At 45.7% G+C, this 21,564-nt stretch overlaps 1 protein-coding gene, 2 long non-coding RNA genes and 2 other non-coding genes across 5 annotated transcripts; 1 reads left to right on the forward strand and 4 right to left on the reverse strand.

The window, feature by feature from the left end:
• The first annotated feature begins 1,666 nt into the window (after positions 1–1,666).
• LOC118973155 (U1 spliceosomal RNA) lies at positions 1,667–1,831 on the forward strand. Its single transcript, XR_005062394.1, has one exon. It is a non-coding gene; the product is annotated as a U1 spliceosomal RNA (small nuclear RNA).
• A 2,079-nt stretch (positions 1,832–3,910) lies between these two features.
• On the reverse strand, positions 3,911–8,197 carry LOC140848598 (uncharacterized). Its single transcript, XM_073232865.1, has 6 exons — positions 8,160–8,197; positions 7,048–7,108; positions 5,795–6,408; positions 5,302–5,690; positions 4,985–5,050; positions 3,911–4,111 (listed from the first exon to the last, which is right to left on the reverse strand). The coding sequence occupies exons 1-4, from the start codon at positions 8,195–8,197 to the stop codon at positions 5,360–5,362; spliced, it is 1,044 nt and encodes a 347-aa protein (XP_073088966.1). The 3' UTR covers positions 3,911–4,111; positions 4,985–5,050; positions 5,302–5,359.
• TRNAQ-CUG (transfer RNA glutamine (anticodon CUG)) lies at positions 6,594–6,665 on the reverse strand. Its single transcript has one exon. It is a non-coding gene; the product is annotated as a tRNA-Gln (tRNA).
• Positions 8,198–9,101: 904 nt separating the features above from the next.
• On the reverse strand, positions 9,102–11,598 carry LOC140848964 (uncharacterized). The gene is made up of 2 exons (XR_012130317.1): positions 11,082–11,598; positions 9,102–10,117 (listed from the first exon to the last, which is right to left on the reverse strand). It is a non-coding gene; the product is annotated as an uncharacterized lncRNA (long non-coding RNA).
• A 2,833-nt stretch (positions 11,599–14,431) lies between these two features.
• On the reverse strand, positions 14,432–21,366 carry LOC140848965 (uncharacterized). Its single transcript, XR_012130318.1, has 2 exons — positions 20,713–21,366; positions 14,432–17,479 (listed from the first exon to the last, which is right to left on the reverse strand). It is a non-coding gene; the product is annotated as an uncharacterized lncRNA (long non-coding RNA).
• Between the last annotated feature and the right edge of the window lie 198 nt (positions 21,367–21,564).

Raw genomic sequence — 21,564 nt, forward strand, 5'->3', positions numbered from 1 at the left:
GAATTGTTCTTTCACCTCCAGGTCATCCAGTTTTTAAATTCCAGCATATGAAAAAGGCATAAGGAAGAAGATAAGCAGTCCTCCATATTCCCACCACCTGAAATTAACTGTTAACGTCTTTACCTATTTTTTTCAAATCTAATTTTTAAGTTGTAATTTTTGCAAAAATTACAGAAGCTTACTATAACAAAACCCAAATGATGCAGAAAATAAAATACATAAAATTGTGAAACATCTCAAGTTCAGAAATAGCTTGTTAACATTAGGTAAATATTGATGGAGTCATTTTTGGTATATTAACAGAAAGAAGCACCTCTATGTATATACACGTATATACATATACTTTTATGAAGTTGAGCTCATAGATTATTTAAAAGTATTCAATTTAATTGTAATGAGTTTAGCTGAAGAAAAAGATACAAAAACAAAAACTAAGGAATGGTTGAACTTCCAATCATATTGTTCACAAGAAGGGTAATTTTCTAAAAGAACCCTGCAAGGTTAACAACAATAATAATTTAAATAAGACATTAAGATTTGGAATGATTTTTCTTTTTAAAATCAAATTTCCATTGTAAATAATACACTGAATCCATTTCAAGTTTGGTGATTCCTGACGAATGGATGCACCCATGTAACCACCACCGTGTTCAAGAAAAAAAGGACATTACTCCGAAGTGTCCTCTTGTGCCCCTTTGCAGTCAATACCCTCGCCCACACACTCCCGTTCCCAGGCATTCAATGACCTAGTTTCCTATCACCCATGGAGTTTTGCCTGTTCTAGAAATTCGCATGAATGGAACCACACAGTATGTGCTCTTTTTCATCACTCAACATGTTTTTGAGATTCACCCACACTGCTGCCATGTATCGGGAATTTGTTCCATTTTATTGAAGAAGAGTAGTAGTAGTCCTTTACAAATACATCCAATCACCTCCGGACGGACATTTGAATTGTTTCCAGTCCCCTCTTGTGGGCCTGTTTTATAAATTCCCTTTAAAAATTTTTATTCTTTCATACTAACTTACCTTGTGAACGGATGTTATATTCACAAATACAAAATTCATTCAAATGGTAGTACAAAAGCTTGAAGTAGAAGAAGTCTACACACTTCTCTTTTTATTTCATCATTAAGGGAAGCAAACCTGGATACAGGACCATAACATAAACTACACACTATGCTAGGTGTGTTTAATTAGTTTATCTCATTTAATCTACACAACTCCATGAGATACTTAGTTATTTTCATAGGACACTTGTAATGTCTTTGCAATAACTTCGGTGTGTTTGATAGGGCTAGAAGCCAGCACCCAAGCAGTTCCTAGTCGCTGTCCCCCTCCCAGCCCCGCGCCCCTGTCAGTAGTTTCTGGGCGGAGCGGATCTATGAGCGCCGTCCCCGCAGTAACCACGAGGGGGCGCGATCGTTCTGCTCGTCGTGGTCCTTTTTTTCCAGGACATTTGTAGCTATTAGATCGGAAGTGAGAGTGAAGTGCAAGAACACATCCTAGGGAAGAGGTTGGCAAAAAAGACCACCTGGGTCGAAGCGGCTCCCCGCACAGCACGAGCGTGTTACACACCATACCGTCAGCGACTGATCCTGGAAGTGACCGTGTGCGTACAGTGTAAAGCTTGTGAAGCTGTGCTAGGGCGTTAAGAGGTGACCTCATACTAACCTGGCAGAGGAAATACTTTGATTACAAAGGTGGTTTTTCCCAGGATGAGGCTTATCCATTATATTCTGTATGTCCTCTTCTCTGCGGCTTCCCCCGATGTGGGAATTTCGGCTGCGTCATTTCTGGTGGTGGGGGACTGTGTTCGCGCTCTCGTCTGTATTCAGTCGTTCCAGGATCAGTCGCTTGAATTACGCGATATTTGCTTGCTCTTCTTTCGTTCCTGTAGAGGCGTCTGGTGTGTTCTGTGGTTTGGGGACATCTCTTTCTCTCTATTGCAGGCCCTGTCTCTTCTCTCATGTTTCTGTACTCCGTCCCGGAGGGAACGTATCCTCGCTCACCTCGCAGCGGGAGGTGGAAAGTGTCTGGGACTGCTGGTTGGCCAAATTTAGTCTGTGCTTGGCTGAGGGTATGGTGTGTAACACGCTCGTGCTGTGCGGGGAGCCGCTTCGACCCAGGTGGTCTTTTTTGCCAACCTCTTCCCTAGGATGTGTTCTTGCACTTCACTCTCACTTCCGATCTAATAGCTACAAATGTCCTGGAAAAAAAGGACCACGACGAGCAGAACGATCGCGCCCCCTCGTGGTTACTGCGGGGACGGCGCTCATAGATCCGCTCCGCCCAGAAACTACTGACAGGGGCGCGGGGCTGGGAGGGGGACAGCGACTAGGAACTGCTTGGGTGCTGGCTTCTAGCCCTATCAAACACACCGAAGTTATTGCAAAGACATTACAAGTGTCCTATGAAAATAACTAAGTATCTCATGGAGTTGTGTAGATTAAATGAGATAAACTAATTAAACACACCTAGCATAGTGTGTAGTTTATGTTATGGTCCTGTATCCAGGTTTGCTTCCCTTAATGATGAAATAAAAAGAGAAGTGTGTAGACTTCTTCTACTTCAAGCTTTTGTACTACCATTTGAATGAATTTTGTATTTGTGAATATAACATCCGTTCACAAGGTAAGTTAGTATGAAAGAATAAAAATTTTTAAAGGGAATTTATAAAACAGGCCCACAAGAGGGGACTGGAAACAATTCAAATGTCCGTCCGGAGGTGATTGGATGTATTTGTAAAGGACTACTACTACTCTTCTTCAATAAAATGGAACAAATTCCCGATACATGGCAGCAGTGTGGGTGAATCTCAAAAACATGTTGAGTGATGAAAAAGAGCACATACTGTGTGGTTCCATTCATGCGAATTTCTAGAACAGGCAAAACTCCATGGGTGATAGGAAACTAGGTCATTGAATGCCTGGGAACGGGAGTGTGTGGGCGAGGGTATTGACTGCAAAGGGGCACAAGAGGACACTTCGGAGTAATGTCCTTTTTTTCTTGAACACGGTGGTGGTTACATGGGTGCATCCATTCGTCAGGAATCACCAAACTTGAAATGGATTCAGTGTATTATTTACAATGGAAATTTGATTTTAAAAAGAAAAATCATTCCAAATCTTAATGTCTTATTTAAATTATTATTGTTGTTAACCTTGCAGGGTTCTTTTAGAAAATTACCCTTCTTGTGAACAATATGATTGGAAGTTCAACCATTCCTTAGTTTTTGTTTTTGTATCTTTTTCTTCAGCTAAACTCATTACAATTAAATTGAATACTTTTAAATAATCTATGAGCTCAACTTCATAAAAGTATATGTATATACGTGTATATACATAGAGGTGCTTCTTTCTGTTAATATACCAAAAATGACTCCATCAATATTTACCTAATGTTAACAAGCTATTTCTGAACTTGAGATGTTTCACAATTTTATGTATTTTATTTTCTGCATCATTTGGGTTTTGTTATAGTAAGCTTCTGTAATTTTTGCAAAAATTACAACTTAAAAATTAGATTTGAAAAAAATAGGTAAAGACGTTAACAGTTAATTTCAGGTGGTGGGAATATGGAGGACTGCTTATCTTCTTCCTTATGCCTTTTTCATATGCTGGAATTTAAAAACTGGATGACCTGGAGGTGAAAGAACAATTCATACCGAAGAGGTGTGGGGTAGGTGAGGGGAAAATGGAAAGGGGAAGGGGAAGAGAAAAAAAAGCCTACTTCTGGCAGGAATTTTGTTTACGTTGGAGATTTTGGGGGAGCAGCTGTTGGCATAACAAGGGTGTTTGGGAGGCAGGTGGGTCGTGAGGATATTCAGCACAGTTTTATACCTGTTACATGATTCCTCCGTGGTGTTTTGTTTTGTTCAAAAGAAAGATACAGACTTAAATGTCAAGCATTTTTACCATTTGTATTTCTCTTTTATTAACAGTACAAACATACGGTTCTGAGCATATCTTCTGGAGCCAGGCTGGCTTTGGTAAAAATTCCCGCTTCCAAATCCCACTCTCTAGTTGAGTGACCGAACGGACTGATTACTTAATCTTTCCATGTCTCAGTTTTCTCATAGGTAAAATGGGGATGAGAATATGATGTAGGCCTGTTGAGGATTAAGTGAGTAAACAGGTGTAAAATTTGTAGACTATTCCTGGCACATGGCACTCTGCACATAATCACTGAGTGTTAGTCCTTCTATTTGGGGCACAACACTGCAGAAAGACTGGATGGGATAAAAACTGATTTTATTTCAGTTATAGCATTGATAGCTTTTCAGTGGCTGTGGACTCTCCCAAGGGAGAGCAAAGTAATCCTCTGATGGGCAGTAATCTGGGCTGGGAGAATCTGGAGGGCTTATTAGAACATTTATTTGGTCCACTCATTAAAAGGGGATAAGGATCCATTTCCTTGTATCAAAAATGCCCCAATAAAAAAATTCACAGTTTTACAGCCAAATGAGACAGGGACCATGGGCATAGTCAGGGTAGGGTGAGGGCCTGGGAGGGGGGGGGGGGGAGCAGGGTGGAATATTTACAGCCAGAGCAATGTAACAATGGGCAAAGAAGTCCCCATTGAAACTGTTAAGCATTATGCAAAGTCAAGGTCACACTAATTCTCTAGGGAAAAAAGATACCTAAGAATATAGACATCTTCAGTGAGATCAGTTAAAGGTCAAAAGGCCAGAAGCAACTTGGCCTGGAATGTTTTGAGTGTTCTGCAAGGGTGTCAGCATAACCCGTGACTCTGCTGTCAGCCCTAACAATCAGACTTTGACGCAGCCCACCTTGAGGACAGGGCAGGTGATGCAAGTCCACACCCCTAAGTTTTTTTTCATGTTTTCGAAAAATCCTCAACTGCCTATAAAACCCCCTAGACAATGCACCACTACGGACTCTCTTGTCCTCTCCTGGCATGAGCTGGGAGCTCTGTCCTCTCACTTTATTTCCAAATAAAAGCCTGTACCTTGCTCTCCTACCTTGAGTGTTTGTGCAGCTTATTCTTCGGCTTCGTGAACAAGAACCCCGGCATCACAAAGACATCTCTAAACATGAAACAGACCCCAGAATCTCTAGTCATACATGTGACTACACAAATAAATTCAAAATACAAACAATGAACTGTAAAAAGATCACAGGTTGAAAGAAATTAGTTTTTTACTTAGCATATATTCTCAACGTTCCTTTCCCAGTTTTCCACACCAGGCCCTGCCAAGGCAGGAGGAGTGGTTGTCTATTTGACACCCGCCCTCCGTTCAAGGGAGCCCCGCAAGGCGCCAGACTGGCTCGCACTCACTTGCAAACCAACACGGCCGACCTCGCCCCTCTTAACCGCACAGGGAAAGGGCAGTTCGTCAGACCAGGTGCCGGGCAAGCAGCTCTGCGGCTTGGGGAGGCACCGGGTTCCCGTGCGGGTCAGGAAAGGGTGGGAGCGCTCCCGGGAGAGGAGCTGCGGTCGCCCAAAGGCAGCGACGGAAACCGCAGCCGCGGTGGGTGGCCCAGCAGCGCCTCTGCCTTCCGCGCCTCAGGTCCTCCCTCCTTCTGTGTCGTCCTCCGCGCTTTCCTGTCCCCTTCCCTCCCGGGGCTATTTTCTCCCGCTCGCCCCGCCCCACACCTCTCCCTTGTTCGTGTTCTCCGAAGTGAGCCTCCAAAAAGGCCCCTGTGTTTGTCAGGCCTTTGTAGCAGCTGAAAGTTCCAAAAGATAAAAGACAAAGAACCGCCCCTTAGCACCTGGAGGACATTCTCACCAACTACGCGGGCCGTCCTCCTCCTCACCCATTGTTTCCTACCGAGCGGGAGAGAACCGGCGTCCCCACGGGTCAGTCCTAAGGCGTCTTCTCGGGGGAGCGGACTCGGGGCGGCACGGAGCGGGAGCCGCGCGGGTCCGGGACCCGGAGCTGCTCCGCCTCGCGTCTCCTTGCTCCCCGGAGGAGCCCGACCCGGCGCCCGTCAGGGACCGCTGGTCTCCACGACCTGCCCGGAGGCTAGGGTCCCCGGCGCGGCTTCCTGCTGTCTGCCGAAGTGGGGGGCGAAAGGATGACCCTCCCTGGAGCCGAGACCCGAAGTCAGGGTAACAGCGCGTTAGTGGCCAATGGAGATGCGGGAGCCAGAAGCTCTGAATAAAATGGGAACAGGTCAGAACAGAACAAATCCAGATTCTGAATGAACGAGCCCATCGAAAACTACAGCAGAGCGCTTCCGATGGACGTGCGCAGCCGTCCACCCCAGAGTACCCGAGCCGCCTCACGGCTCCGCGCGCTCGCCTTTCACTCAGCAGGCGACGGGACGTGCGGGCTGAGGAGCCCTCGCGGTGCGGGCGCTCCTGGCCGCAGCCGCTGCCCTTTACTTTACCCCGAGGCCCGGGGCGACCCGCCGGGGGAACGGCCCTGGCCTGCTCACCCCGCTACGCCCGCAGCGTCGCCGTGGATCGCGGCCCGCGGAGCACCCGGTTTCTGGGTCCCCGACTCCGGGAAGGCGGCTGCGAGGTGCCCACGGCCGCCGCGAGCAGCAGGGCTGCGGGGCCCGAAAGCAGGCCCCGGGGGTGGGCGGAGTAAAAAAAGTTCACTCTTACTCCATCTAAAGAGGGACAGGTCCCACCGAGATTTGAACTCGGATCGCTGGATTCAGAGTCCAGAGTGCTCACCATTACACCATGGAACCCACGTGAGGACGTCCGCCTCCGCTGGGCCTCACTGCGGCTGCGCGAGTACTCGTTAGGCGCCCGCAGTTCCGCCAGGAATCTCAGGGCGTTTCTTCGACCGATCCCACAAGACTTGAGTACACTTGACTCGCTTTTTTCTCCGCCCCTTTCCTTTCATTGCCCTCTCTCGTTTCACTTCCACCTCGGAAAGTCAGGTAAAGTCCACTCTGGGCTTAGGGCCAGGCGAGAGCCCAGAAACCACTTGTTCTGCCTCAGTTTACCAGAGCATTCTGCCGTGTGGTGAAATTTCTGCAAATAGTAGTGCTATTTTCCTCTTCGTTGCCTTCACACTCTTCCCACTGCTCGGAGAGGGCAGATGATTGTCAGGGGAGGACTTGGTACTTTCCGGCTCCCTTGGCCGTGTAGCGTCCACCACTCTTCAAAGCCACTGCCGTCTCGCACGCTGCAGTGACGATAGGGGTGTCAGCCGTGGGGTGGGATTGGGAGGCAGGGGGACATTCCTTTTCTTCTTCCTACACTTCCCGTTTTTTTGTTGTTTTGGTGACTTTTTCTTACTCCAAATATAGATTTGTTAGATTTACAATACAAAGTAACCTGCTCTCTGTCAACTAGAGATTAGATTTTTAATGGCTTTACATAAATGGAAGAACACATTATGTACCTCCTTATTTGGCTCATTTCACTCAGCATGACTATTTTGAGATTAATTCATTTCATTGCATGTACCAATAGTTCATTCCCCAATTGCTAGAGTTTCACTGTACAGCTGGCTATACCACAATTTGCTCGTCTCTTCACTTACTGATGGGCATTTAGGTTGTTTTCAGTTTTTAGCTATTAAAATAAAGCTGCTATAAATGTTCTTGCTCAAGTCTTTGTGTGGGCATATGCTTTCTTTTCTTCATCTGGGAGTGGAATGGCTGGCTTCCAGTCATTATGTTAGGTGTAATGTTTGGCTTCTAAAAAAAACTGCCAAACGTTTTCCAACGTGGTTATGCCATTTTACACTCCCACTAGCAGAGTAAAGACGTTCTAATTCCTCCACATCATTGTCAGTGCTTACTACGATCAGTCTTAAATGTCAGCCACTCTAGTAGGTTTGCAGTGCCATTTCATCCTCTTTTTAATTTTTAATTTCCCTCATGATTGATGATGTTGAGTGTCTTTACATGTGCTTATGTGACACACATATATACCTACTTTGTGAAGTGTACAGGCGTACCTCGGAGACATTTCAGGTTCAGTTCTGGAACAAGGCGAATATCCCAATAAAGAGATTCAAGTGAATTTTTTTTTGTTTCCCAGTGCCTATGAAGGTTATGTTTACACTACACTGTAGTCGGTTCAGTGTGCAATAGTACCATGTCTGAAAAAACAATTTAAACATGCTTTATTGCTAAAAAATGCGAATGATCACTTGTGCTTTCAGGGAGTTGTGATCGCTTTGCTGGTGGAAGGTCTTCCTAGATGCTGATGGTTGCTGACTGACTGACTGATCAGGGTTGTGGGTGCTGAAGGTTGGTGTGGCCATCGCAATTTTTAAAAAATAACATAACAAGAATAATGGTAATATAACAATGAAGTTTGCTGCATGGATTGACTTTTCCTTTCACAAAGGATTCCACTGTAATACGTGATGCTGTGTGATAGCATTTTCTCCACAGCCGAACTGCTTTCAAAATTAGAGTCAATCCACTCAAACCGTGCTGTTGCTTTATTAGCTAAGTTCATGTAGCATTCTCAGTCCTTTGTTGTCATTTCAACAATCTTCACAGCATCTTCTACCAGGAGTACTTTCCATCTCAAGAAGCTACTTTCTTTGCTCATCCATAAGAAGCAAGTCTCCACCTGCTAAAGTTTTACCACTAGGTTGCAGGTATTCAGTCATATCTTTAGGTTCCACTTCTAATTCTGGTTCTCTTGCTGTTTCCACCACCACATCCGCAGTTACTGCAGTGAAGTCTTGAAACCCTCAAGTAATCCAGGATGGTTGGAATCAACATCTTCCAATCTCCTTTTAATGCTGATATTTTGACCTCTTTCCATGAATCATAAATGTTCTTACTGGCATCAAGAATGGCGAATCCTTTCCAAAGTCACGTTGGTTAAGAACCAGAGCATTAGAGTCTTAAATATATTAATTTATTGTATGTTAAAATCCCTGTTCAACTTCTAGGGGCCTTATTCTGATGACTGCTGTATCTCATGACAATAACAGTTTCTGTGTGTATGTGTGTGCTGAATGTGTATAATTTTTTATTGAAGGCTAGATGCTGCATGTAAAAAGAACATTTGAGAATTACATTGACAGTATTTATACCTACAATAACCATGCCTTTTTTTCCTGTCAGGTTATTAGTATGGGTCTTTGAGTCAATCAAGCAAGGAGGGGAACTTGTCGTGACCCTTCAGGGACTGAAGCAACACGCCCAAGGTCTAGATTCTTCTCTAGGCTTTATTGTCTAATCTCTCACGGCAGTTACAGCAGTTGTCGGGCAGCTCTCCTCCCTCCCGGCGGGCTCCCTTATATTCAGTCACCCAACCAATCCAGGACAGTATCATGCGTGACCTTTAAGCGGATAGGTGTCATGCGCCACTCTAAGCGGGCAGCACGAGCTGTGCACGGGTACGGAAGTCTGCTGGGCCAATCCCCAACAGGGAAGAGGGGAAAGGGTGGTGAGCAGGAAGCAGGCGCCATCTTTAGGGCGTTGTCCAACTAGAGTGGGGCTCAGCCTTGGCCGTAGGCCAGGCCCCCACATCTCCCCCTTTATTGTTTTATAACCAAAGGGCTGTCGGGATCATGCCTGTCTTAGGTCGTCCGGAGTCTGCAGCATTCTTACCCGTCCTCAGGCAACAGACAGCTTAGGTCTGCGCCCTGTCTTAGGTTGATATGCGCAGCTCCCAATCTTACCGGTCCTTGACTACTGATCCAGCATATTAAGCCACACTCTAGGGGAGATGCCTTCCTCTAGCGCTGCCATGGCCTGCAACAGGACCTTCCGTTCTCCCTGTTGCTGTTTTTGTAACAGACTTTCCTCCCAAGCAGGAGAGGCCCACAATTAGCAATATTCCTGTGACACCTACACCTGACCAGGCTTTGGTGGCGTTTAACATCTTGCCTAACTGTCTGGACAAGTTGGCAGCTTTAGAATAATTATGAAAAGGAATACCAGTAATACACCCTCATATATGCAGCTCACAGACAAAACCTCCCCCAAGAGGTCCAATTGTTTTTGAAGAAGGTTCAGTGGCCTGGGACAGACCATTCAGCGTCTCTACCGTAGGAATGGTGATAGCGCGGCGGTGGTTGCAGCTGCAGCTCGGCTCCGCCGTCGCCTGCTGTAGGATCCACGGCAGGAGCAGAAGCAGTGCGATCATCTTGTACCTCTGCTCCGGGGTTTTCCACTCTGCGTATCAGACATTCAGGCACCCAAACGGGGTTCTGCTGGTCCTGTGGAAAAACACAAACCGAGCCTCGGGTCCAGATCATCACTGGGTCTGGGCCTTTCCATGTTCCTTCCAACACATCCTTCCACAAAACTTTAGGCATGTGTTTTGGATTGGATTGTTGGCCATGCCACTCTGCTGCACTGCGGCCATTTTTGTCCAGTGTTCTAAAGTCTTCTCCTATTCCCCCTTTTTGTTTATATAAGGCATTCTTGAGGGTGAGGTGGGTGCGTTCCACCATACCCTGACCCTGAGGGTTGTCTCTAGCTCCCTGTTGCTCTCATGACACAAAAGGATGTCATCCATATAATGATAGATGATTATCAGGGGAAACTGTTTCCTGACAGTTTGTAAGGCCTTCTTTACATACACATGGTGGGGCTATTAGCCATGCCCTGTGGCAATAAACCTTTGACAGTCTCTGGGGTGAAGCGGGATGGAGAAGAAACAGTCTTTGATAATCTCCACTTGCCAGACTTTTTCCTAATTACAAAAATAGGTGTGTTCCATGGCGAGGTAGAGGGCTGGAGGTGACCAGCTGCTATCTGTTCTTGTACTAAAGTGTGGGCTGCTTCCTTCTTTTCTTTGGTGAGGGGCCACTGAGGTACCCACACAGGCCTTTTTAGGCTGTTTTCCCTCAGTGGCCCCGAAGAAAAACCCAATCCTGGTCCTCCGTCCCCATCCTCTCTCTAAAGGGGGAAGTATCCTAGTTATGATTTAGATGGACTACGTCGCTAATTCCGCGAACCTTTTGATTTCGTCGCCACTCTGCGAACCTTTTGATTTCGTCGCCACTCTGCGAACCTTTTGATTTCGTCGCCGCTCTGCGAACCTTCACTGGCGCCTCCTCATTCCATATATTATAATAAACAATGTCACAAACACTAACAGGACACACACAGTACACATAAACACCCACTGCAACTGCCTGCTGTCTGCCCTGCCACGTATACTTTCAGTTTACTCACCGATCCACTCACCCTCCTTGGTTCCCTCTCCCGGTCTGGCCAGCCGACCGACCGGTGTCCAGCGACGTTCCTGAAGAGTTACAAGCTCTACTTCATCAGCAGGCGCCAGGGTCAGCGGATCAGGTTGCGACGAGGTTTAGCGATTCCCGGGGTTCGGCACCACTTGTCGTGACCCTTCAGGGACTGAAGCAACACGCCCAAGGTCTTGATTCTTCTCTAGGCTTTATTGTCTAATCTCTCACGGCAGTTACAGCAGTTGTCGGGCAGCTCTCCTCCCTCCCGGCGGGCTCCCTTATATTCAGTCACCCAACCAATCCAGGACAGTATCATGCGTGACCTTTAAGCGGATAGGTGTCATGCGCCACTCTAAGCGGGCAGCACGAGCTGTGCACGGGTACGGAAGTCTGCTGGGCCAATCCCCAACAGGGAAGAGGGGAAAGGGTGGTGAGCAGGAAGCAGGCGCCACCTTTAGGGCGTTGTCCAGCTAGAGTGGGGCTCAGCCTTGGCCATAGGCCAGGCCCCCCGAGAACTGACTTTGGATTTTATTGTTGCTCTCAGCAGCCAGCATGATCTCCAGGACTTTAGTTCCTTCAGCAGCACATTACTTTTACTGTGTGTTTAGTGTGAGACCTAGACTACTGCAGGGTTTTTCCCTCAGTGTTTCTGCTCCATTCTCAGCTTTTCATATGCCTATACCATAGACGGGTCTCTTGCTGCACTCTTGCCTCTCCTCTAGCAGTAGATTTGACTGCTTCTGTTTTTTTCTTAGTCCAAGGCTCATGGTGGAAGGGGGAGGTTCCAGTCCCTCTGTTCTAGCCCCAGACTTAGAGAGGCACTGTGTACCAAACCTGAGGCCATTCATGCCTCATCCCTGTGTGTCTGTCACCTCCCTCTTGCAGTAGTGGAACTCTGCCCTTCAATACTGGGGAGACTTGGGTAAGAACAAGTCTCTTGCCCCTTTCCAGCAGTAGACAGTTTTTGCTTCTGACGAGCCCCAGCTGCAGCCGACCCATATCTGGCACCACGGAGTAGCAGGGTTTCTTGCTCCAACATCGACAGTCGATGGCATTTGCTTCATATGAGAGAAGTGACCAGGTTTTGTACCTCTACTGACGTGGTGGCCGGTCATGGTCTGCAGACCTGCACACTCAGGCAACCTTGAGAGTCTCTTGCCCAGACCACTTTTTTTCTTTTTGTTTTGTTTTCTTTTTTTTTTTTTATGAACCCCTTGGTGGAGGCCTGAGGAAAGACAGGAAATGGGCAGAAACCTGCTTTGATTCTGGCCCTCTCAGAGACTGTGAACTGTCATGATAGCCCACACTTGGCCTTTAAGAAATGGTTAAAATGTCAGTTATTTTCCCCTACAGAACTTTTATGGCTGCCAGTCTTTCCCTTCGATTACCTGCCAGATATGAAATGGTTCATGTGTGTGTCCCTCCTTGGAAGGTTTTATGCTGTCGACTTGAGTGTACTCAGTGGCCTTTCAACCTCAGCTCTCTGGGGAGGCCCAAAATGGGTATGATTTTGAAGATCATCCAGCTTTATCTTGTTGTTAGAGTGGGAAAAACTTTCTCTTACAATTTCTGTATTTAGACACACATGGAATTACACTTCCGTTTTGTGAAACCCTTCTCTTCTACTCCTGGCTTCAGGACATTTCATGAATTCCTTCAGAGGATGACAAGCTCTATGAGGCCACTAGGTGGGGATGATGAGCACCTTAAAGATCCCTGTGAAGCAGCACAGGCCCCTATGCTTAGTGCCAATCAGAAACCTTGGTACAGGCCAGTTGAAACTTACAATTATCATCCATAGCTCTAGTTGAGTCTTTGTAATGGGGCTCTTTCTCCTTAATTACTATGCTAATCTCTGTACAGTTTGGAGATTGCAGTTATGTCTGGTCAGATTTTCCAGAAGCAGTTAAAAGATATGCTGGGCTTCCTGTCTGTGGTCAAATGTGGACTAGCAGAGTGACGATGATACTCTGGGCATGGAAAAAAGACAAAGAAACAGAATATTACATCTTTATCACCACAGAACAGTGGTCTCGGTGAAAATGGGAATGGATAATTGAAATCCTTGCTTTACCAAGCACATGATGGTGAAAACTGGAAAAACTGTTGTAGTTGTTTAAATGATTGGGTACTCAGATTGCACCTGAGGGTGCATAACTTGCTGGAGGATTCACTCTTGCTAGGGGAGGCCAGTCTTTTGGTTCTATTAGGAGCTTCAAGATTGGATCACATCTACTCTGTTGGTCCCTCCCTGCGTGACCCGCAGATAAAGGAGGAGACGCAATTAGATATGGAAGATCTGAAAGGACCAGCCAGGGGAGTCAAGGTGTAACAGCGCAAAAGTGGTGCTGAGAGGGCACCCTTCGTATTTATTGAGCAAATACATGTTAACAACAATAGAATTCGTTGTGGGGACTTAATAGACAACCATTAACTAACTCTATACTTAATCCTCAGAGTCTCCAGTTTCCTGGGGCATGACAGTCTTACAAGGTATTGAAACAATAGCAAGGGCAATTAGGTCACAGAAACTGTTTTGGTCTTGTTTGTTCTGTTCCTGATCACTTATCAGGAATTACAGGAAAAATAATCAAGTCATTTGATTTCTATACTTGGTTATATGTTAATCCCACATTTCCCCCTTATTTTTTAAAATAAAATGTTGAAGTAGTGGGTAAATGTAATAAAGATTAATTTCTAATAGAAAGCTTTTTAACACAGCTTTTTCATAAAAGATAATCTATTTTTTAAATCTTGTGATGTAATATAAAGATGGAAAGTAGAGGTTAGTGCAGTAAGAAGGCCAGTGTAGGTGGTCAGGTCTGTGCCTTATAGACGAGGTATTGATCTGAGCTAGACAAGGGCAATGAAACATCCATGGGTGCAGAAGATTTCTCTCAAAACTGAGGGGGTGAGGTTCTAAGCCTCACCTCTGTTGAACCCCAATTTCTCACCTGATGGCCCCCCTGTGACTGTGCCTGTCTTAAGTTGTTCCTCCTTTGAGGAATCTTACCTGTCTCTGGCTAACCAGCCATCTTCCGGGGCCATACAGGGTGATGTGAAGTTGGTAAGTGAGAGAGAAGCAATATTCTTTGAAAAGGTTAGCTTCTTACTTCTTTACAGATTTATGCCCCGTGGCTTCTATGTCCATCACTTGTCTTGAGGTATCTTTACCAGCTGGAAGGATTATGATACATAGGAATTTTAATTATGAGGCACAAATTCTAGTAAAAGGCTGTATTTAGGAAGGAAAAAGAAAAGCTGTAGAAGTAGCAAAGGAAGAAAATATGAGAAGATAATTTGACACAACTTCTTGTAGATTAATGTAAGCATGTATAGGTTTTAACACACGAATTTAATTATGTACACACATTAACAGAACAGGAACACAGTTTTATGTAACAAAAGCAGACCTACAATTACCGGCCATATCCAGTGAAACCAAGAAAACCACTTAGGTAACCCAGGCGTTTGTGGAAACATCAATAATATGATAAATATTGTCTAATTGATTTTGAATAGTTTGAGAAAAATTAGACAAATTAAAACAACACATTCATAGAAACTGTTCACATCCCATATGGTCTTTTAACAGCAGACAGTCTGTAGTAGCACGATTCTGAAGCACCGCAACTCGCACTTCTCCTAGCTCTTGATTGAGTTCAGATAATACAGAAGCAGACAAATTCATTGTCTTATACCCCGGCCAGCGGGGAGTTCAACAAGGGCTCAAGGGGAAGTTAACCTGGATGAGAGACAAACCAGACACAAAAAAAGGAGACCAAGTCGAAAGTCTGATCAAGGTCTCAAAGTTTATTCTTACAAGGTAGATTATATAGGAGCTGGGAGGGGGAAACAGCCCCAGCTGAAGTGGCAAGGGTTATCTAGGTTGCTAGGATACCTAACTGAAGAATGTTCTCTGGAAAAGATCATGGGTGGGGGATTACTGAGAAAAGACAAAATGTTTTACTAAGGAGGAGATGTTATCACGGCAGCTGCTTAATCTCTATCCCAGCGGTCTAATCGCAAACTGGGTCAATTGATTTTTGTAAATGGGGCAGGCTTGAGAAATTAGAGACCTAGGCAAAAAGGGCGAGACCATTGTTTCTATGGCCTACGGCTCCCGACATCTCCCCCTTTTTTCTTTAATAAAATAACCAGCCTAACTCAGACTGGGTCAAGGTATGTGCCTGTCTTAGGTTGTATGGTTGAAGTAAATCCTTACCCGTCATGGGGCCATAGTCCTCTGTCGACCACTCCCTGTCTTAGGTTGGTGTTTACCATTCAACCATATCTTACCCGTCACTGGCTACCATACTTGACTTTAGATCTTATGATTTACAAGTGGGGGGCCGTCTGCAATTTCAAACAGTGCAGGTCTCTTAAGGCTTGTTGGATGAGTTTCCACATGCTGCAAAGGACACAAGGCCCTAGTAACAGCAATAGAAGACATAAAATGCTTAGGGTTAAGAGAGGTGTGACAGCATGCCAGACACTATTCAGGGGTTCTTTGAACATGTCAAAAGACAGACATAACTTGAATATATATATATAGGTTTTGACAAACTACTAGTTAAATTGCATATACACATTAACAGAATAGGAATACAGATACATAACAAAGGCAGACTTACAATTACTAGTTATATCTAATGAAATTAAGAAAACTAGTTAGATAGTTTAGGCATTTGTAAAAACTTATTGACAATATGAGGGATATCATCTAATTGATTTTGGGTAGTTTGAGAAAAATCAGACAAATTGAAACAGCACATTCTTGGAAATTGTTTACATCCTACATGTTCTTTTAACAGCATATACTCTATATAGTAGCATGATTTTGAAGCACTGCAGCTCGCACTTCTCTTAGTTCTTGGTTGAGTTCAGATAATACAGAAGCAGTCAAATTTGTTGTTTTGCTATATGCACAGGCCAGCTTAGATATCTCTTTCTGCATTCCAATGACAAGTCTAGGAACTGGCAGGAGGAATGCAGCTGCAACTGCAATGGCAGCAGGATCTCAAAGTTTCAAGTTTTCATGACAATCAGATGGCAGAGCTAGGAGAAGCTTCTTATATTCAGGCGGTCTATTAAAGCAGGAAGAATGCATCCCACCTCACAAACACCTTGATAGTGTGAAGAAAGGGCTTAATATGTTTTGTTATCACACAAAAATACCCAACTATTTGGAAGTCTATATCTAGAAGACCATTTTACATTGATTGCACAATTACAGTAAGAGGCTACATGAGTACAATTAATACATACACAGTAATTATAATAGTACTAATAGGTAAATTTAATTGGGCATCAAGAGTAAGCACTTTAGGGGGAAGAGTGATGTTTATGCCTGAGATATTAGTAAACACCATAGGAGAAAGTCTTATGCCTATTAAATTCCTCAACAGTTCACTGATAGAGGAATTTCTTGCTACACAAAAAGATAACTTGTGCAACTTTTGGCTCACGAGTTGTTGTAACTACAAGTTAGGTGAGGAAAAATTATTTTCTGGAATGAGTGATATATTTAAATACACCTAATTACTCATACATATAAAAGGAGTTCTTTTTTGAAACTTTTCACAAGTATAACTGCCAATATCTTCTCGGGACTAAACTGCTTTATAAATATCATAATGATCACCATCTCTAACAGGCCAATCAGCAATATCACTCTATCTAAGCTTTCCTCTATCATGTGTCTATACATTTCTTCTGTAGTATGTACATACATAAGTGCCATTATTGGAAATAAAAAAAATACTATTATTTAGTGGGCTTCAGTTTTCCGTGTTTGACATGCAGACTTTTGTTGAGGTTTTTTGATGGTCACCTTCTGGAATGACTTCTCCAGAGGATGTTGATGTTAGAAGTTCTCTTTTATATCATATCTGAATTCATTTTCTGGGCAGCCAGATCGAGCATTGATCCTCTGTAAAAACACAAGCAAACCCCTTGCCCCACCGGCGGGAACTGAGGACCCCGAAGAGAAGCTGGAAGTTTGCCATCTTACTGGTGGGAACCCTTCATTCGCCCCTTTCTCCTCTATGGGGTTGTGGACGTTGCTTTCTCTCTGGCTGCTTCCTGCTGAACAGGGGCGGAGAAGGGAGTGAGGGCTTGATGACTGGGAGGAAAGGGTTGATAGGACTTTCCACAGTAAGGATAAGTAGATGTGGACTTCTTCAGGTTTGGAAATTAATGAAGGTTCCCTGTAACCATAGGTTGGCCAAGAGGATATGGGTGTCAGGAGCTAGGCATCTGCGGCCATTGTTTCCAGGAACAGTTTCCAGTGGAGAGAGGGGGTCCATCTCAGCGTGTGGTGAGGAGGTCACGTGAGGGTGAGGGATCTTCTGTGGCCAGAAGCTGGTAGTTCCTGAGAAAAAGCTGGTTGAAAGCTTGATTAGAGATTTTTCTGACTTGGGATTTGATGAACTTTATTATACAGGGTAAGAAGAGACAGGCAAGAAGAATGACTATTATGGGGCCTGCAATGGGCCAGAGCCAGGTGAGGAGGGGGTTTGTTAGTATTGACGAGAATGGGTTGGAATTGGAAAGCAGAGTGGAGGCTGGAGGCAAGGTCGGTGAGTTTGGTAATGTTAGTTTCTACAATGCCAGAATAGCAGCACTCTTCTCAGAGGAAGACGCAGGTGCCGCCCTTCTCGGCTGTAAGCAGATCTAGGGCCCGCCGGTTTTGAAGGGTGACTTTAGCTAGCGAAGTGACCTGTCTTTGGAGAGAGGCTAGGGAATCGGCAGTGGATGTCAGGGCTCCCTCAAGTTTGGCGTTGAGATCTCTAACTGCCTATAGAGAGTGACCCAAGGCTTCTCCCAAAAACCCTGCCCCAATGGCTGAGGTGATCAAAGAGCTACTGACCATGATGGGAAGGAAAGCAGCTCTTTTTGTGCGCAAGGGCAAGGGAGGTTGGAGCTCAAGGAATTCTGCCATGCTGTAAAGTGTAAACTGTGGGATTAGGGTGATGAGAATGCAGGGTGTATCGGAGTTGAGAGGCACTGAGTTGAAAATACTGCCATTACACTAAAAGAAGTGTCCCAGTTGCGTAAAAGTCTTAGAGCCGGAGGTAGGGGTGTAGATAGAGAGGCAGTGAAGTGCGCTGGAGGGGGGTGGAGTTGGGCTTACACAGTGGTGGATGGTGGGATTATCTGCGTATTCTGGTTCCCATAGGGGTATGTCTGCCAGGGGGCGGAGAGGTTGTCCTTCTGCATGGAAGGAGTAGTTGGAAATATTAAGGGGCACGGCGGCCAGCAGTGGGCGCTGTAGTGATGCGCACAAGAAACAATTGGCTGTGTTAAGGGTGTGGTTGAGAAAGATGGTGGTGTCTTGAATGAGCTGTAATGAAGAGTAGGAGAAATGGGAAGAGGGGCGGGGATAAGAAGATGAAGAGGCCGTCAAGAGTTTGGATAATGAATTTTTCGGAATGTCTGCTATCTGATGCAACTTGAGAGATCTGGGAATGAGAGGGAACATACTTTTGAGAGATATGAAGGGTACCGTGGGGGGTCAAGGACCCCCCCCCCCCATAGTAAACTGAGGCTATGACTCTGGCAGCTCATTGAGAGTCCCAGGGATCTGGGATTGATAAGGAGAATGAGCCGTTGGGATATTTCATGAAATGGTTGGAGGAGTAATACTGTGGGTACTGGAAGTTACTCATGTAGTGAATTGCACAAGACCAGTAGGGACATCCCCTGTAGGTGTCTGGCTATCGCCTGCAATAGGCTTGTTTTTGGTCATAGAGGAAGCAGAGGTAGGGAGAATAAGGGTAGCTGCTAGTGAACACTTCGGTGGAGGGAGGAAAGTGGAGGTACAAAGGCTCAGAGCAGCTTTTCAGAGGGCAGTCTGGTGTGGCAATGAGGGCAGTAACTTTTGTTTGATGCTGTGTGTAAGTCTCTCTGACTTTGAATCGCCATACAAAGGAGGCTGGGGTGGTGGGGAAGACAATAGGAATGAGGAAAAAAAAGCGAGAGAGCAGTAAAGGAGGAAAAAGTTATGATTCGGGTATGGACGGCAAAGGGGGTGAACGGGATTTTGGAGGAAAGAGGAGAGTAAGGTCAGGAGTCTGGAGGGAGGGAGAGTCTGTAAACTTTTGTAGGTTAAGAGATCTTTTAGGTGATGTGGGGACAGAACGGTAAGGGGCGCCCTGAATGTCAGTTTATGAGCTTCTTTCTGCAAGAGCTGTCTAGCGGCTAATGCTTGTAGGCAGGGGGCTCATCCCCGAAATGTGGGGTCTAATTGCTTGGAGAGATAAGCTACTGGGGGGCAAAGGATGGGCCATAATATTGGCCTAGGACTCTTAGAGCTTGACTGGACCTCTCATGGATGTATAATGAGAAGGGCTTCAACAAATCAGGAAGATGGAGAGCTGGGGCTTCCACAAGGGCTTGACAGAGCTTAATGAAGGAGTGTCAGGGTGAGGAGGATAATGGTTTTTTAGGGGGGCTCTTGCTGAGGTCGTATAGGGGTCTTGCCAACAGGGAGCAGGGAGAAGTTAGGGATCTACGCTCTAAAATATCTAGCCAGGCTTAGAAAGGAAAAGATTTCTGTCTTGGTTTTGGGAATGGGCAGGTCAGAGAGGAGCCATTTTCTGTCTAAGGTAATGGACTTTCTTTGTTGAGATAGAAGGAATCTGAGGTAAGTGACAGGAGGGGAAGAGATTTGAGCTTTGACGGGGGATACTCGGTAACTTCTGGAAGCTAGAAGGTTAAGTAGGGAGGCAGTGTCAAGTTGAGACTGTTCCCACGAGAGACTGCAGAGTAGAAGGTTGTCTATGTATTATAATAAGGTGGACTTGGAGTGATCATGATGAAAATGTTTGAGGTCCTGAGCTAGGACCTGTCTAAAAATATGGGGACTATCTCGGAAGCTTTGTGGCAAAACTGTCCAAGTGAGTTGTTCAGAATGTCTTGTGTATGGGTCCGTCTAGGTGAAGATGAAAAAATCTTGCGAGCAGGGGCTTAGAGGAATAGAAAAATGGGTCCTTGAGATCTAGGACTGAGAAGTGGGAAGCTGAGGCAGGGATCTGCGATAAAAGGCTGTATGGATTTGGAACTAAGGGATGGATAGGGACAATGTCTATGTTGATGAGACGAAGGTCTTGGACAAGGCGGAAAGATCTGTTGGTTTTTTTAACAGCTAATATGGGGGTATTAAATGTGGAGTGAGTGGGTCTGAGGTAATTTTTGTTCAAGAGATCTTGAATGATGGGTTGGAGGCCTATGAGGGCTGAAGTGGTTAGGGGGTATTGGGCCTGACAGATATACTGAGAGGGGTCACGTAATTTGATAGAGGCAGGGGGACATAGGGGTACGGAGGGGCTTGTAATGTCCTAAACGGGGATTTACAGGGTGTATGAGGGCAGAACCAGAGCTTTCATTTGGTCGAGTGGGGTCGTTGGCTATGAGGGCTATCAGAAAGGGAGTACTGGGGGCTGTGGGAGTGGATATAGTTATGGAAACGTGGAGGAGGGAAAGGATGTCTCATCTTAGTAAAGCGATGGGACACTGGGGCATAACCAGGAAGGAGTGGGAGAAAGGTATGGGATTGTCTTTGATTGTGCATAAAGGGGGGGGGGGGTTAATGGGAAAATCTGTTTACCTCTTACCTTGACTATAGGAGTAATGGCAGGCATGGTAGGGCTCTGGTATTCTCGCAAGACTGAGAAGGTGGCTCCTGTGTCTAGGAGGAAGGAGATGGGGCGACCATCTACTATTAAAGTAACCCTGGGCTCCTGTTTGGTGATGGAAATGGTCGGGCGAGAAGCCCCCGGGCCCCATCAATCTTCTTCTGCCAGCCCCACTACGGCGGGATTAGGATGGGGGTTGTTGGTCCAGCCTCCCCTTCAGGTGGCTGGGCAATCAGACCCCCAGTGGCCCTTTTTGTGGCATCTGGGGCATGGGGTGGTAGGAGATCTGGCGGAGGGGCACGCCCTTGACCAATGTCCCTCTTTTCCACACTTGAAACAAGCACCTGGGGGGGGGGGGCTTGTTTGTAGAGGGGCGCCCAGGTTGTGGTTTTATCAGCTGGGCCAACATCTGGAAATTGGCCTGATCAGCTTTTTGCTTACGGCGTTCTTTCTCCTCCACCCGGTTATGGAAGACGTTAAAGGCCACTGTTAGGATCTCAGTCTGTGGTATAGCGGGGCCCTGTTCTAACTTTTTGAGTTTACCTTTAATGTCGGGGTAGCTTTGAGTTAGTAAGTATGTCATAAGGACATGTCTTCTTTCAGGTGTTTCTGGGTCCAGGCTGGTATGCTGTAATAGGGCTTGAGTGAGTCTAACAACTCGGAGGGGATTTCATCTCTCTTTTGAATTATGTCTTGGAGCTTATGAAAATTGACTACTTTACAAGCTGCCTTTCTCAGACCTGCTATTAAGCAGGAGGCAAAAATATCTCGAGAGCGGAGACTCATGACTGTGTTATAATCTCAGTGTGGGTCTTGTTCGGGGACAGCAGT

The sequence above is a fragment of the Manis javanica genome, chromosome 4, assembly GCF_040802235.1.
Source record: "Manis javanica isolate MJ-LG chromosome 4, MJ_LKY, whole genome shotgun sequence".
In the NCBI taxonomy this organism is placed as follows: Eukaryota; Metazoa; Chordata; class Mammalia; order Pholidota; family Manidae; genus Manis; species Manis javanica.